Consider the following 13,402-nt stretch of genomic DNA (forward strand, 5'->3'; position numbering starts at 1 on the left):
TGCTTTGCAACAGTGGAAATTAGAATTATAGAAAAAAAGTTTTGTTTAAGTTATCCTATAATTCTATTGCATTTTGCTTCCAAGTGGTTTAAATAATACAATTTTCATGACAACATCCTGAAAATATAAATAGATGTCAAGCATCGAAATTGTCTTGGGACAGGAGTCTAATACGAGGCTTATAGAGGCTGTTCTGAAAAGTCACAAAAGCAGTGGCAGAATCCAAGGCTAATTAAAATCACCCTCTGTCATACAGGCTTTGCCGGGGCACTTGGTACTGCAACCAGTGGTGTCAGCAAAATCTCCTGGTAAGAAAAGACACCAGGCTGGATATATAACTAGATGCATCTTTCACCTCTTTCCTGGAAGGAAAACCTCCCTCACTAATACCACTGCTCCATTCAAACAAACAGTTCATCACTGCCCTGGATGCTGAGCTATTTATACTGTCGGTGCTAGTTCTTCTCAAGAAATGATGAATTTCCTCTCCATGACTATAGCTTATGTCGTGTACCAAGGATAAACATGTTTTTCACTTATTACTCCGATGCTATTTTCTTTCTCCTTATTGCTTCCTATTTTCTATTTTCTAACATTCCCTCTATGCTTTCTGCGGTCTCTGGAATGTCAGCAAAACAATACAATGTTCATTTCACCATTACTGAGGAAGCAGCTTCAAGGATGATCACAAAGATCTGTTTGTACATGGGAATCGCAAACTGAGACCAGCTCTAAGCAGGGAGGAAGATGTTTACATGTCACATAGAGCCGGGGCATGGAGAGACCAGTTAATGCAAACATTGGGTGACACAAAAGGCTTTAAGTTTATTAATTTTCTCTTTTGCGTTCTATTTGTGGAAAAGGGTATTAAATGTGGGTACCGGTGGTCAGTGTGCTCAAAAGCTTGAATTCAGACTTGAGAGCATTTGGTTTAATTTATTTTTGGTTTAAGCACATTTAAACTGAATACAAACCATCCATTAAACACTTATGTACATCTTTGGAGCCCGCCAGCAAAGCGTGCAGAGAAATGCTCACCACTATATTTGAATATTAAAAGTATTCTCAAAACTTCTATGTTTTGGGAATTTGATGTTTAGTATGTTACTGTTGCCTCTCCAGTTCTTTCTACATTCCTGCATTTTTGTATTTTTCAGGATAATGTTAAAATAGTCATGAGTTTCTTTAGTGTCTGAGGATGGAATATAATCATGGACCATTTTAGATGAAGAGGGATGTTTAAAATGCGACCATTTCTATTTTCCATCAAATTCAGCACTTCCTCTCTAAATTCATTATTTGAATGGTGATCTACAGGATGGTTTTGGGGAAGGCATTTACAACATTATTTAGTGTCCTTTGCTCCTTGATTCAGCTACTAGTTACATCCGTTCTATTATTCGAAACTGCAATTAAGGGTAAGAAGCAAACATCAGGAATTTGCTTTGCATCCTTGTACCAGACTTTCTGTCTAAAGGCTACAACTTTTATGAGATAGGTATCTTTTTCTGAAGTGATGCAAAGCTTCACGCTACTGCAGGATCAGTGTTACAGACTATGATGGTGAAAAACAGAAACTTCAGGTTACTGAAGTGTCTGGAGAGATGATGGTCCTTCCCTATGGAGTGCTTTTTCTTTTTCTCTTTTTCTTTTCTGAAAACTTAGAAATATAAACAGGAGATTTTCCAAATGAAAATATTTTGGACTACCTGAACCTTTTGGAAAATGTACATTTATATAGATACAAAGAAATGATTTAATACGCTTTTGGTAAAATGAAGGGGTATGATAGATGAATTCATTCCATCTGTATCCCATCACTAATTTGGGTAAAATTTTTAAAATCTCTAAGATTCAGCAGAAAATATTTAAGTTAAATTCGAAAAAGAACTGACTAAGGTCAGAACACCTAAGTTAGAAAACCTTCCTTCCTAGAAATCTATCACAAAGTTGAGAGGATATGGTTTGTGACACAGGTTGCAGATTTTAAAAATCTACGACATTCTTATAGAGATTATATATATATATATATATATATTTTTTAAGATTTTAAAATTTTTTATTTATTTATTTTTGGCTGCGTTGGGTCTTCATTGCTGCCTGTGGGCTTTCTCTAGTTGCAGTGAGCGGGGGCTGCTCTTTGTTGCCGTGCGAGGGCTTCTCATTGCAGTGGCTTCTCTTGTTGCAGAGCACGGGCTCTAGGCACACGGGCTTCAGTAGTTGTGGCTCATGGGCTCCAGAGCGCAGGCTCAGGGGTTGTGGTGCACGGGCGCAGTTGCTCTGCGGCATGTGGGCTCTTCATGGACCAGGGATGGCACCTGCATCCCCTGCATTGGCAGGCGGATTCTTATGCACTGCGCCACCAGGGAAGTCCGGGATTATATACTTTTTTAAAAAAAACTGGTAAACCTCTAACTGAAGTAGCTATTAGAAAGTAATCCACTCTGTAAAGTAATTTCTCTAAAAGTCATCACGCTCTAATGACTTCCCTTCTTGCAGGACAGGAGGTAAGTTTAGAGATTAGTCCTCTTGCACACCAGTATCTGAGAACCAAATTGTAGGTACTGACTTCAGAGACATTGTTATATTAGAACAAGGGTTGAACACGCTGGGCATGTGCTGTCTATATCAGTGTTTTTCACACGTTTAAAATTGCAGCCCACAAATACATATGTGTGCGTGTATATGTATACATGCACACATATATATTTATATACGTCCTACAGGATGTCTTATGACACACATTTACATGTATCTGAAAGGAATTTTTCATGAACTCTGATATATTCTATTCAGTATCCTTTTCTTTTCATCCAGGTCTAGAGCCATTACATTGATTCCCTTACTGGCTAAAGGGTTTAAGTCCACACTTGGGAATCCCTGGCCCTCATGACACATTGCTCTCTGTAGGTCTTTTAACTCATGAAATATTATTTTCAGCCATGAAGGAGCAAACAGAATAGACAGAGACAAGGTAAAGTCCCACTTGAATCGTGGGGTAGAGTCAGCCTTAGACAAAAGGGGCAGCTCCCTTCAGGGTTTGGCTTAGAGTTGCCAGAGAAGGCCCTGCCTTCTGAATATATGATCTTACCTGCGTCCTGCCTTGCTGCTCACAATTAAACCGTCAGAGACTCACTCATCCTTGAAAAGTTAGATTACAAGATTGCAAGCTCAAAATCTATGCTTTTTTTGGAGAAATTATGTTCTCAGGGATTAGCTGACCCCCAGCAGAGAGAATGGCAGGATGTGGTAGGGGTACTGGTGCGGGGTGGGAAAAGCCATGTGCATCAGAAAGAGGAAAGACGGAGGAGCAGGTGGGGTGGGAGCGTGCTCAGGACAAAATTTTACTGTCACGCCTTGGCCTGCAGAATGGATCTCTTCTTCAAAAGCCACACACACACACACACACACACACACACACACACACAAAATAGAAAAGAAAAAGCAAAAAAACAGAAATAACTAATAACTGAGAAACAAAGGTAAAATGGTCTGTGAACGTCTGGGTTCTAATTTCAGAAGAAAGTTTAAGGTGAAGGAGCTTGATGAGGGCATTCATTTCACCATGGATTCTCTTTACTACTGAATGCTGATGGTATTTCAGGCATGTAAAGGTCTAACCTTCTGATTTGGAGATCGAAGTTAATGCTTATGTTTGTTTTCTCAAGTCGTGGAACTGCAAATCGGAGGCCCAGAGAAGACTAAAAAAAAAAAAAAAAAATCACAAGACACTAAGTTTATTACATGGGAGGAACCTTATACACAGCATAGAAATCTTTTTAAGTCATCCCTGCAAATCCCCACCCTAGACTGCTGTCCCTTTTTCTGCTTCTACCCCAAAGCTGAGACTTTGGGGCCCAGGCAATGTGAGTCCCTACACATTGTGGTTCCCTCTCTTCATTTATCCTCCTATCAACTCTTTTCCCGCCACCTTCTTTATGTGCTAAATTAAAAACAACCTAAATATACGAGAAGAGATTGATTTAGAAAACTGTGATGATTCTGTTTGATGGACATTTAGGTTATCATTGAAGTTAGTTACATCGGTGAAGCCTATGCCATGTGGAAAATGCCTCTAATGTAACTATGGTCAAAAAAGAAAAAAGGTTGCAAAGTTATATGTGCCATGGTTTCACCTATGGTTTTAAAAGGCTACCAGTGGAAAAATTACTGTACAGGAGTGAGGGTGTCTTGTAAGAAAATATACCAGGATAATATGCTGCAGTTAAGGTTGTGAGTGTATGGATTATTTTTTCCACCTTTCTTTCTCTTCCAAAGTTTTAAAACTGTTCTTACTATTTTTATAGTTTGAAAACAGCTTTTTAAAAACCTGGAGAAAAGTGCATCCAATGGTAATATAAACAAGGAAGTAAAAATAATAGCTAAGACATGTAATTATATTACTTAGGCTCTCATGCACTGTACTAAGCTTTATGTGCAATGTCTCAGGTAATCACAACATCCACACCACGAGGTGTACAGTGAACGCTGACATTTTACAGTCCAGCAGCAATCTGAGGAGTAGGGAGATTAAGTGCCTTGCTCCAGGTGCCGAGCAAATAAACTCTAGATTTGGAACTGAAATCGCTACAAGCCAACTCCAGAACCTGGAACTCACAGCCACTACACTATGAGAATCAAACCAGCAATCAAACTCGTGTTATTATGAACCAGTAATAATATGAACTCATAATAAACCATCATTTTTATCATAAATCCTCATTTCACTAGCCCTTACCGAATGAGCTGCAAGCCAGGTACTGCCCTGGTGGCTTTACATATACCATATCATTGCATTGCTCCAAACATTCCTACAAACAGGTATTCTCCCATCTCAGTGTGACTTGCCCAAGGTATCACTGCTGATCATTGGAGAAACTGGGATAATAATTAGGGTGCGCCTAATTATTAAGCCTATACATCCTTATGCCCCAGCCAGGATGAATTCCTTTATAATTCCAAATGTGCAATTTTCTGTCAGACCTCTGGGGCTTTGCACATGCTCTTCTCTCTTCTTTAGAAACTTTTAAAGTCTTTTCCTGCTTTTTCTACTTGCAGAACTCCTACTCATGCGTCAAAACTCAGGACAAGGGGTCCTCCTGCAATACACCCTTCAAGCCCACAGGCCAGGTCAGGCAGAAATGTTCTCTTTATTCTTTGTCTCCTTCTTTGCTACTCACCCATGACTCAACCTATAATGTTGCTAAATTTTAAGTTTCTTATGGAATGGGGATTGTACATTTTCATCTCGATATTATCAGACTCTAGTTTAGTACCAGGCATATAGAAGGGGTGTAATTAAAAGTGGTGAAAAAGAGTGTGCCCTTGTTTGCACACTTCCAGTGATGGGGAGCTTACTATATTGTGGGGAGGCCTGTATAATGTTGGTCTTTTATTATTCAGCACGAGATGAGGATACCCTAAAGGTGTGACAATTTCATACTGATAAGAGACATATGTTCTTAACTAGAACCAAAAGCCAGATCTCTGGGCATTGATTCTAAAGAGCCTTTGTTGAGGCACTGTTTTTTTTTTTTATTATCCTACTAGAGAGACTTTGTGAATTTTTACAAATCTTATCGGTATATAAATATTTTACATCACTAAAGCTATTATATGAAAATGATGTTACTACTTACAAATCAGAAGTAAACGTCTGAATACAACCTTGAATACTTTGTTAAAATAAAAAGTCACTTGAAAACTACTTTTTAAAAAATATCAGGACTGGGATAATTAATCCCGGCAATTTGTGATGCTTTCTAATAGTTAGGACTACTTTTACAGTTCGAATTTTACTACAACCCATTAAAGTATTCTTTTAGAAGCACAAAATGAAGAAGTAACTAAATCAAAGCATTTTATCACAAAACAGAATGCAATAAAATTTGATGTGTTTAAGGGCATTCAAGGGTGAGATAAGAAAGCTATTAGGTTTCTTCTACTATAGACCTCAGAGATAAACGAATACAAACAATTTACTTCCCTGACTTCTAAAGATTATTTGCTGGTAAAATGGATTGACATCTTTTCACAAAAACACATTTGTGGCTAAGACCACACTGCCATTTTTACCCTCCACTTTGAACAACACTGGTGTCCAGTTTTTGTTCCAAGATTATCCTTAGTTATTGATGACCTTAGATGATCTCTGGTCTGGATATAACACTTTTAATACTGAAAAAGGAATGAGTGCCCGGTCACCTACAGATGCTAACACCATTACCACCATGTCAGTTCATTTCTGTCTGGCCTTAGGTAGACCTTTTCCTATCAAATTGGGTGGCTGAATTTTTCTTGAAAACTAGTCAAAGGATTTATTAGCTTCTAGATAAAAGGATTCTAATGAAAAATGTTCTAATATCTCAGCTTAGACATCCCATTCTGTCTTTCATGGCTTTGTTGAAAAATCTCATCTGTTATTCATTAGTTTTTATCTAATTTTTGCAGACCTGCTAGAACGTGGGCTTTTTGTTGAGGCCTGGTTCGAATCCTGGTTTCTGTTCTTCATTATGTGAGACTTTGGGTAACTCATTTGATTTCTCTGAGTCTCAGTTTCCTCATCCATAACACAGGAGACATACCTGACTCATAGGATTGTTGGTAGTTGTGAAAATTAAATGAGATAACACACAAAACACCCAGTGATGGAATTATAACACAGAGGGCAATCAATACATGTTAATTAATAAAAATCTGTTATAAACATTTACCTTTCATTTAAATATTTACTTTTTTGACCCAAGAAGTGAGTTTACTAGACTACAGCTTGGCATATCTTTTAAATAGGATGAACGGAATGATAATCAATTTAGAATATAAAAAGGCAAACATATTGTTTTAGCACAATATCCTAGATTATAAACTGGGAATAGGTGTTACTGGATAGAAAGTTTCAAAGTCTCAAATAAAGATGAGAAACACTGGGCTAGAAGGTTTCCTTACTGCAGAACTTCTCAGCACTTTTAAAATGGAACAGGCACCTGAATGTCCCAGGGGAGGATATGATTCTCAGCAGTGACTATAGGGCTCCCTTTTAAGGGCTTGCCTCAAAGGATTAACACTCTTTGGAAGACGCTTTGGGAAGCTGTTCTAATACAAACCTACACACTTACACATTTCCAGGAAGGTTTTTTCAAACAGGCCATTTCATTATCAATGAATCATAAGCATCTAATTTAAAACAGAGGACTACATATGTTTAATTTGTAACACTTAATTACGTAGTATTTGCAGATTTCAGGGTTTTTTTCCTGATTTATAACTCCATAAAATAATGATTTCTACTGTGATATTTATTACAAGGAGTTACTCTGTGTATACTTAAACTGCAATGGCATAAAATGAATTTATTGACCACAAGTAATCCTGAATGGGAAGTTCCTAAATCTGGAAACAAAGAAAAAGAAGATTCCTTATTCTTTCGTAAGCCTGTTACATATCATGATTGATCCTTTCTTTTTTCTTGCTATAAACAATTTTCTGCATTATTCTTTATCAAGTAAGATGCATGGAAAATACAGACCTGGTAAAGCTGTTTTCAAACCTGGATTATGGTAATATTTTAACAGGAAAACACTGTGAATGATATTCACATGGGAGGTATATCTAAAGTAAAAGTTTAATCATCTTTGCTAAAATTCTTAATTCTGTTATTTCTTAAATCCTTTACATCGTAGTTCTTCTTGGATTCAAAGAAAACATTTGTAGTGAAATTCAAAGAAAATATACTCGAGAAAAAAATCTGTAGTAAAAAAAAATAGTTTTTAGAGATTTGTTGAGACTGAAGACACGTAAGACTGATGTCAAAAGAAAAGGCATATGGGCTTCCCTGGTGGCGCAGTGGTTGAGAGTCCGCCTGCCGATGCAGGGGACACGGGTTCGTGCCCCGGTCCGGGAAGATCCCACATGCCGCGGAGCGGCTGGGCCCGTGAGCCATGGCCGCTGAGCCTGCGCGTCCGGAGCCTGTGCTCCGCAACGGGAGAGGCCACAGCAGTGAGAGGCCCGCGTACGACACACACACACAAAAAGGCATATGAAAGTACTCATCATTTTGTGTATTTTAGCTCAGATTGCCCACTCAGTGTGGGGTTGTGATGCAAAACCCCACCACCCTGGGAATTTCCTGCCTAACTGGTTTTAGTTGCCAGGTGCTAAATTGCTGAGTGCTAACTGGGGGTGCTCTCCACTACTTCTCTTTAAAATTCAATTAGACAGAAATCAGTTAAGTGCATCTGGTTTTCTCTTACGTTTGTTCCAGCCACCATAGGGTTCCCAAGGTCACACACCACCATTCGGGTGACATTGTCCATCTTGTACTCACAGCTCAGTGGTCGCAGTGCCTGCAACGGGGAAGAACACCAGTGTGGAGTCAGGGGCGGAATAAACGATATCCTGTCGCAAAAGCAATGCTGCGGGCCAGGCAGCTTCTCTTGATTTCAAACACCTGTGTGAGTGCCTGAGCCCAAGGGTTCATGTGTGACCATCAACTCAGAAGAGAAGCTTGTGAGAAAAGACCAAAGTTTAATTTTAAGAAGAAACATGTTGTATGGGTAAACACATTTGTTGTGTTTCATTGAGGAAGAAAATGCTTAGTAGAATATATATATGTGTGTGTGTGTGTGTGTGTATATATATATATATGTATATATACATATATGTGTGTGTGTGTGTATATATATATATATATATATATATATACACACACACATTTTTTTTTCTTTTTTCTTTTTTTGGCTGTTCCGCGTGGCATGTGGGATCTTAGTTCCCTGACTAGGGATTGAACCTGCACCCCCTGCAGTGGAAGCGCTGAGTCTTAACCCCTGGACTGCCAGGGAAGTCCCTGAAAATGCTTAGTAGACTATTTATATGAACATTTTTGAAATGATTTGCACTTCTGTTCATGTTCAGTTTGGGCCATGAAGATCATGGATAATTAAACATAACTAAACAAATTAATTTTTGCAAACATGAAATGACAGCAAGATGTATATTATAGATTATCCTACAACGCAATGACCATTTGCAAGAGAATTGCTTTGGACACAGATTTCTCCATACCATGGTTCCATTTTGAGATTACACACCCAATCTTAGGTCAATCCTATAAATACTTAAGATGGGAAGAGAACACTTTTTTATGTTTACCCACTGCTTTTCACCTCCCGTCTTGCCCCATATCCTGTTCTGATTAGAATGTATAAAAACTCAAGTTTGAAGAGGCACTTAGAACTGTGTGCTGGAGAAGGTCTCAAGGTTACAGCCGACGGGCTTATTTTACTTAGCCTAATGTCCTTAAGGGTCATCCATGTTGTAGTATGTGGCAGAATTTCCTTCCTTAAGGCTGAATAATATTCCATTGTATGTGTGTACTGTATATTGTTCATCTGTTCACCCACTGATGGCCATTTGGGTTGTTTCCACCTCTTGGCTATTGTGAATAGTGCTGCTACGAAAATGGATGTGCAGGTATCAGTTGAGATACTGATTTTATTTCCTTTGTATATAGACACAGAAGTGGCATTGCTGGATCATATGATAGTTCTCTTTTGAAGTTTTTGAGGATGATGTAATTTTTAAGGGGAAAATTTGGGAAGTCTATTGTTTTGCTGATTGTATGAGGTGGTGTTAGTGTATTTCTTATTGGGCCCCAGTTCTTGAACACTGCTTTGTTTAACTGGGCACCTGAGCATCTCATAGCTCAGGAATAATGTTTAGATTATTGTTCATTCATTTTGGAGATTTCTCTGAGGTTCAAAGAATAATTTTAGGAGATGATCTGGATCTTAAACTGCATTTTTGAGTCCATTGCCAAAGCCTGTTATTTGCACCATAATGGCAGTTTAGTACGCAAGGGAAAATAAGGGTTATATTTATTGCAGCATCTGTGTTTGTGTCTAAAATACTGTTTATTTTAGCAAGAACAAGGTTGCGATTCAACACTGGTTTCAGGTTAGTGGAAAAAACTGAGATTGTGGTGTTTTGCTTTCTAGTCTTCTGTCCTGTGTTTATGTGAAAAACACATGAAAGGAAAACAGTGAAATCTAGTGGAAAAGGAGTTATTGACCTATGTTTGTGTTATTATAAATGTTCCCGTGTTTAAATTAATGGATCCTTACCGTGGAATATTATGCCAGAATGACAAAGGATGTGTTAAATCTGTGAGTGTTGGTCTGGAAAGATAGTCTATGAAACGTAGACGTAGAGATGGAGGTGTGTATGTGTGGGTAGAGAAAATAGCCTGCAAGGATATATAAACTGAGTGGAGAGAATTAAAAGTTATTTCTATGTGGTAGCATTAAAAAAAAAAAAAGTTACACCCGACGGAGGGGAAAGTAAAGGAGGTTTATCTTTGGACTCCTGTCCTCTGGTCACAGCTCTCCCTTGTGTCTTCAGGCTAGGAATCCACATCTGGATCTCCACCCTGAGCCCCTTTCCATCTTTCAAAACCTAATGTCCCTATGGCCCTGCTCTTGCCCGTGGTAATAGCTACATATGTTCATCCATTATTTCACTCTTAACTTGTTAAGTGCTACTGATATATTACCTGTCAGCCTCATTCCCAAAGATAAGCTTGCAAACTGAGGACTTTCACAAAGGACCCCATGAGAGGACCATGGAAGAGGGTTCCAAACACGAGGACCACTTATCCGTCGGTCAGCTCTATCGAAATTTCATTTAAGGAAGTCATGTGAATTTTCAAGGATAAGTTTCAGAAACCACCTCCTTTCCATTCTTTCCACATGGTTGAGAAAAACCAAGAGCCAAAACCAAAACAAAGAAAAGGCAAATGAACCCCAGATACCTAAGTCAAGAGCTCTGTGGGTAAATCATACGCTTTAAGAAAATGAGCTTAAGCAAGCAGGGGTTTTTTTGTATCTGTTCTCTTCCCAGTGCCTAGAAAAACGTCCAGCACAAAGCAGTAGACGGTGTCAGGAGATACACAGCAAACGTAGCTCCCAGTCTTTCCTACGAGGAGCCTGAAATGAAATGGACAAGCACACAGCTGAGTATAAAGCCCTCTTCCTGCCATCAGCCATTGAAAGGTGTGTTTTAACTCATGAGAAAGAAATGAAATCTCTGATATTCAGAGGCAGCATTTAATACCTGCTCTTTCCAAATAACCCGAGTGACATGTTAGTATCCTAAGGAGGTAAGAAACATATTTTCCAAAAGCTGATAATATTTTTCTTTCTCAAAGGTAGCTTTAGCATGTATTCAAGTTCTGAAGGATCCATAACTAGCTCTAATTGTACAGAGATGTTTTGTGTTGGGATTACTAACTCAATCCTGAAAACAGGAAAAAAAAAAAAAAAAAGAACTCAGCAACAGCTTTCCAAAATACCCACGTGTCCCTTGAATATAATTCAAGGATTTGGTTTCTATAGTAAATATTTTTATCTTATCTGAAGGTTGAAAGTCATATGTACATTTTTTCCCCAGCTTTCTAGAAATAGCTTTTTCACATCAATCAGAGATCTTTTCTCTCCCCAGATTCCCCACCCTTTTTCTTTTTTTAACCTTTATTTCCTCTCTCTGAGTGGGAGAAACAATGATTGTTTTTGTAGATATTTCTAGATTATTTTCCTCAGCTGTTCCTGGGACTATCTTGTTCTCATCCATTTATAGCTCTTAGAGTATTATTCATTCACTGAAAATATTTACTGTGTACCTGCCACTTACCAGGCACTGATCAAAAAAAAAAAAACCAAAACACCCTTGTCCTCCTTAAATGTCCTATTACTATAAGAATCGTAATAAGGAATCACAAGCAATTGTAACAAGCACTGGAAACACACAATTAGTACAGTTTGTTAAGTTTCATGAGAGCAGAAATTCACAGTGATGGAGGAGGACAGGCACATAGAAGTAAGCAATCAGAGAAGACATCCTGGAGGAAGTGACATAACCTCATAGGGGGCCTGGCAGCTCAGTGGTTAAGAAGACGGGTCTGGACCTGACAGCTGAGGTGTCAGTCTTGGTTCTGCTACGTAATAGCTGTGTACCTTTGGGCATGTTTCTGAATTTCTCCTTATCTATACAACAGGGAAAATGATAGCCTTACCGTTTCTCTATCAGGCTGTTATGAGGACTAAGTAAATTGAATACTTGCAAGAGCACAGAGCAGAGCCCAGCTCATAGCAATTGCTCGGTGAATTTCAGCAGCCTCAGTCGTTATTAGGCTGAGGCCTGAAGCGTGAGTAGTAAGAAGTAAGCTGGAGAAAGGGGATGAGAGAGTAGAGTTACAGAGAGAACAGCAGGTGTGTGAGCTCTCTGTGGCGGGAGGGCGCATAGGTATTACAGAAACAGAAAAGAAATTCCATCCCTCTAGGACTAGGGTGGGAGGTAAAGGAAAGAAGCAAAGACTCGTGATGAAGCCGAGGAGGTCAGCAGGGTTGATGTAATTAAGGGCCTCATAAGTCATCTCAGGGCTTTGTAGGACTTTATCCTACAAGCAATGGGGAGCTAGTGAGGGTTTTCAGCCAGAGAGTGACAGGGTCAGATTTGCATTTTAGAAAGAGGGCTTCCCAGGGCTTCCCTGGTGGTGCAGTGGTTAATAATCCGCCTGCCAATGCAGGGGACACAGATTTGATCCCTGGTCCGGGAAGATCCCACATGCAGTGGAGCAACTAAGCCCATGAGCCACAACTACTGAGCTCGTGTGCCACAACTACTGAGCTTGTGTGCCACAACTACTGAAGCCCACGCACCTAGAACCCGTGCTCCGCAACAAGAGAAGCCACTGCAACGAGAAGCCCGTGCACCACAACGAAGAGTAGCCCCTGCTCACCGCAACTAGAGAAAGCCCAGCAACGAAGACCCAACACAGCCAAAAAAAGAAAGAAAGAGAGCTTCCCATGCAGGGAAGGGGCTGGAGGCTGGGAGATGGGGAGATGAGTTAGGAGACTGGTGTAGCCATCTTGGGAGAAGATTGTGCCAGCCTGGAGGAAGGCAGTGACCGTGGCAGTGAGATGGAGAGAGGATAGGGTTGGACAGGTGTAGGACTGGCTTAGACTTTAGAAACTGGGTGGAGACTGGCGCGATTCTCTGAGACAGACTAGAGGGAGGAGGAGTGTGAGAAGATGACGTCTAGTTCCGGAAGCACTGCATTGGAGGTAGTTTGAGACAGAGGAGTGGAGCATGTATGAGGTCCCTTGAATAGACACATTCATAGTGACAGAATGTGGAACACTGGGTACCAGAGGCTGGGGAAAGGGGGCAAGAGGGAGTTGGTGTTTCATGGGTACAGAGTTTCAGTCTGGGGTGATGAAAGTGTTCTGGAGATGGACGGTAGTGATGGTTACACAACAATGTGATTATACTTCGTGGCACTGAACTGTACACCTCAAAAGGGTTAAAATGGTACATTTTATGTTACATATAGTTTACAACAATAATAATA

At 39.6% G+C, this 13,402-nt stretch overlaps 1 protein-coding gene across 2 annotated transcripts in view; it reads right to left on the minus strand.

The window, feature by feature from the left end:
* The window catches only part of ITGA8 (integrin subunit alpha 8), a 184,060-nt gene that overhangs the window by 63,247 nt on the left and 107,411 nt on the right, over nt 1-13,402 (minus strand). For both annotated transcript variants that reach the window (XM_067703950.1, XM_067703955.1), the window contains exons 21-22: nt 8,250-8,342; nt 3,622-3,701 (exon numbers count right to left, since the gene is read on the minus strand). In XM_067703950.1, the coding sequence (XP_067560051.1) occupies nt 3,622-3,701; nt 8,250-8,342 (173 nt within the window). The remainder of the gene's footprint in view (nt 1-3,621; nt 3,702-8,249; nt 8,343-13,402) is intronic.

This window comes from Pseudorca crassidens, chromosome 1 (assembly GCF_039906515.1).
Source record: "Pseudorca crassidens isolate mPseCra1 chromosome 1, mPseCra1.hap1, whole genome shotgun sequence".
Classification (NCBI taxonomy): Eukaryota; Metazoa; Chordata; class Mammalia; order Artiodactyla; family Delphinidae; genus Pseudorca; species Pseudorca crassidens.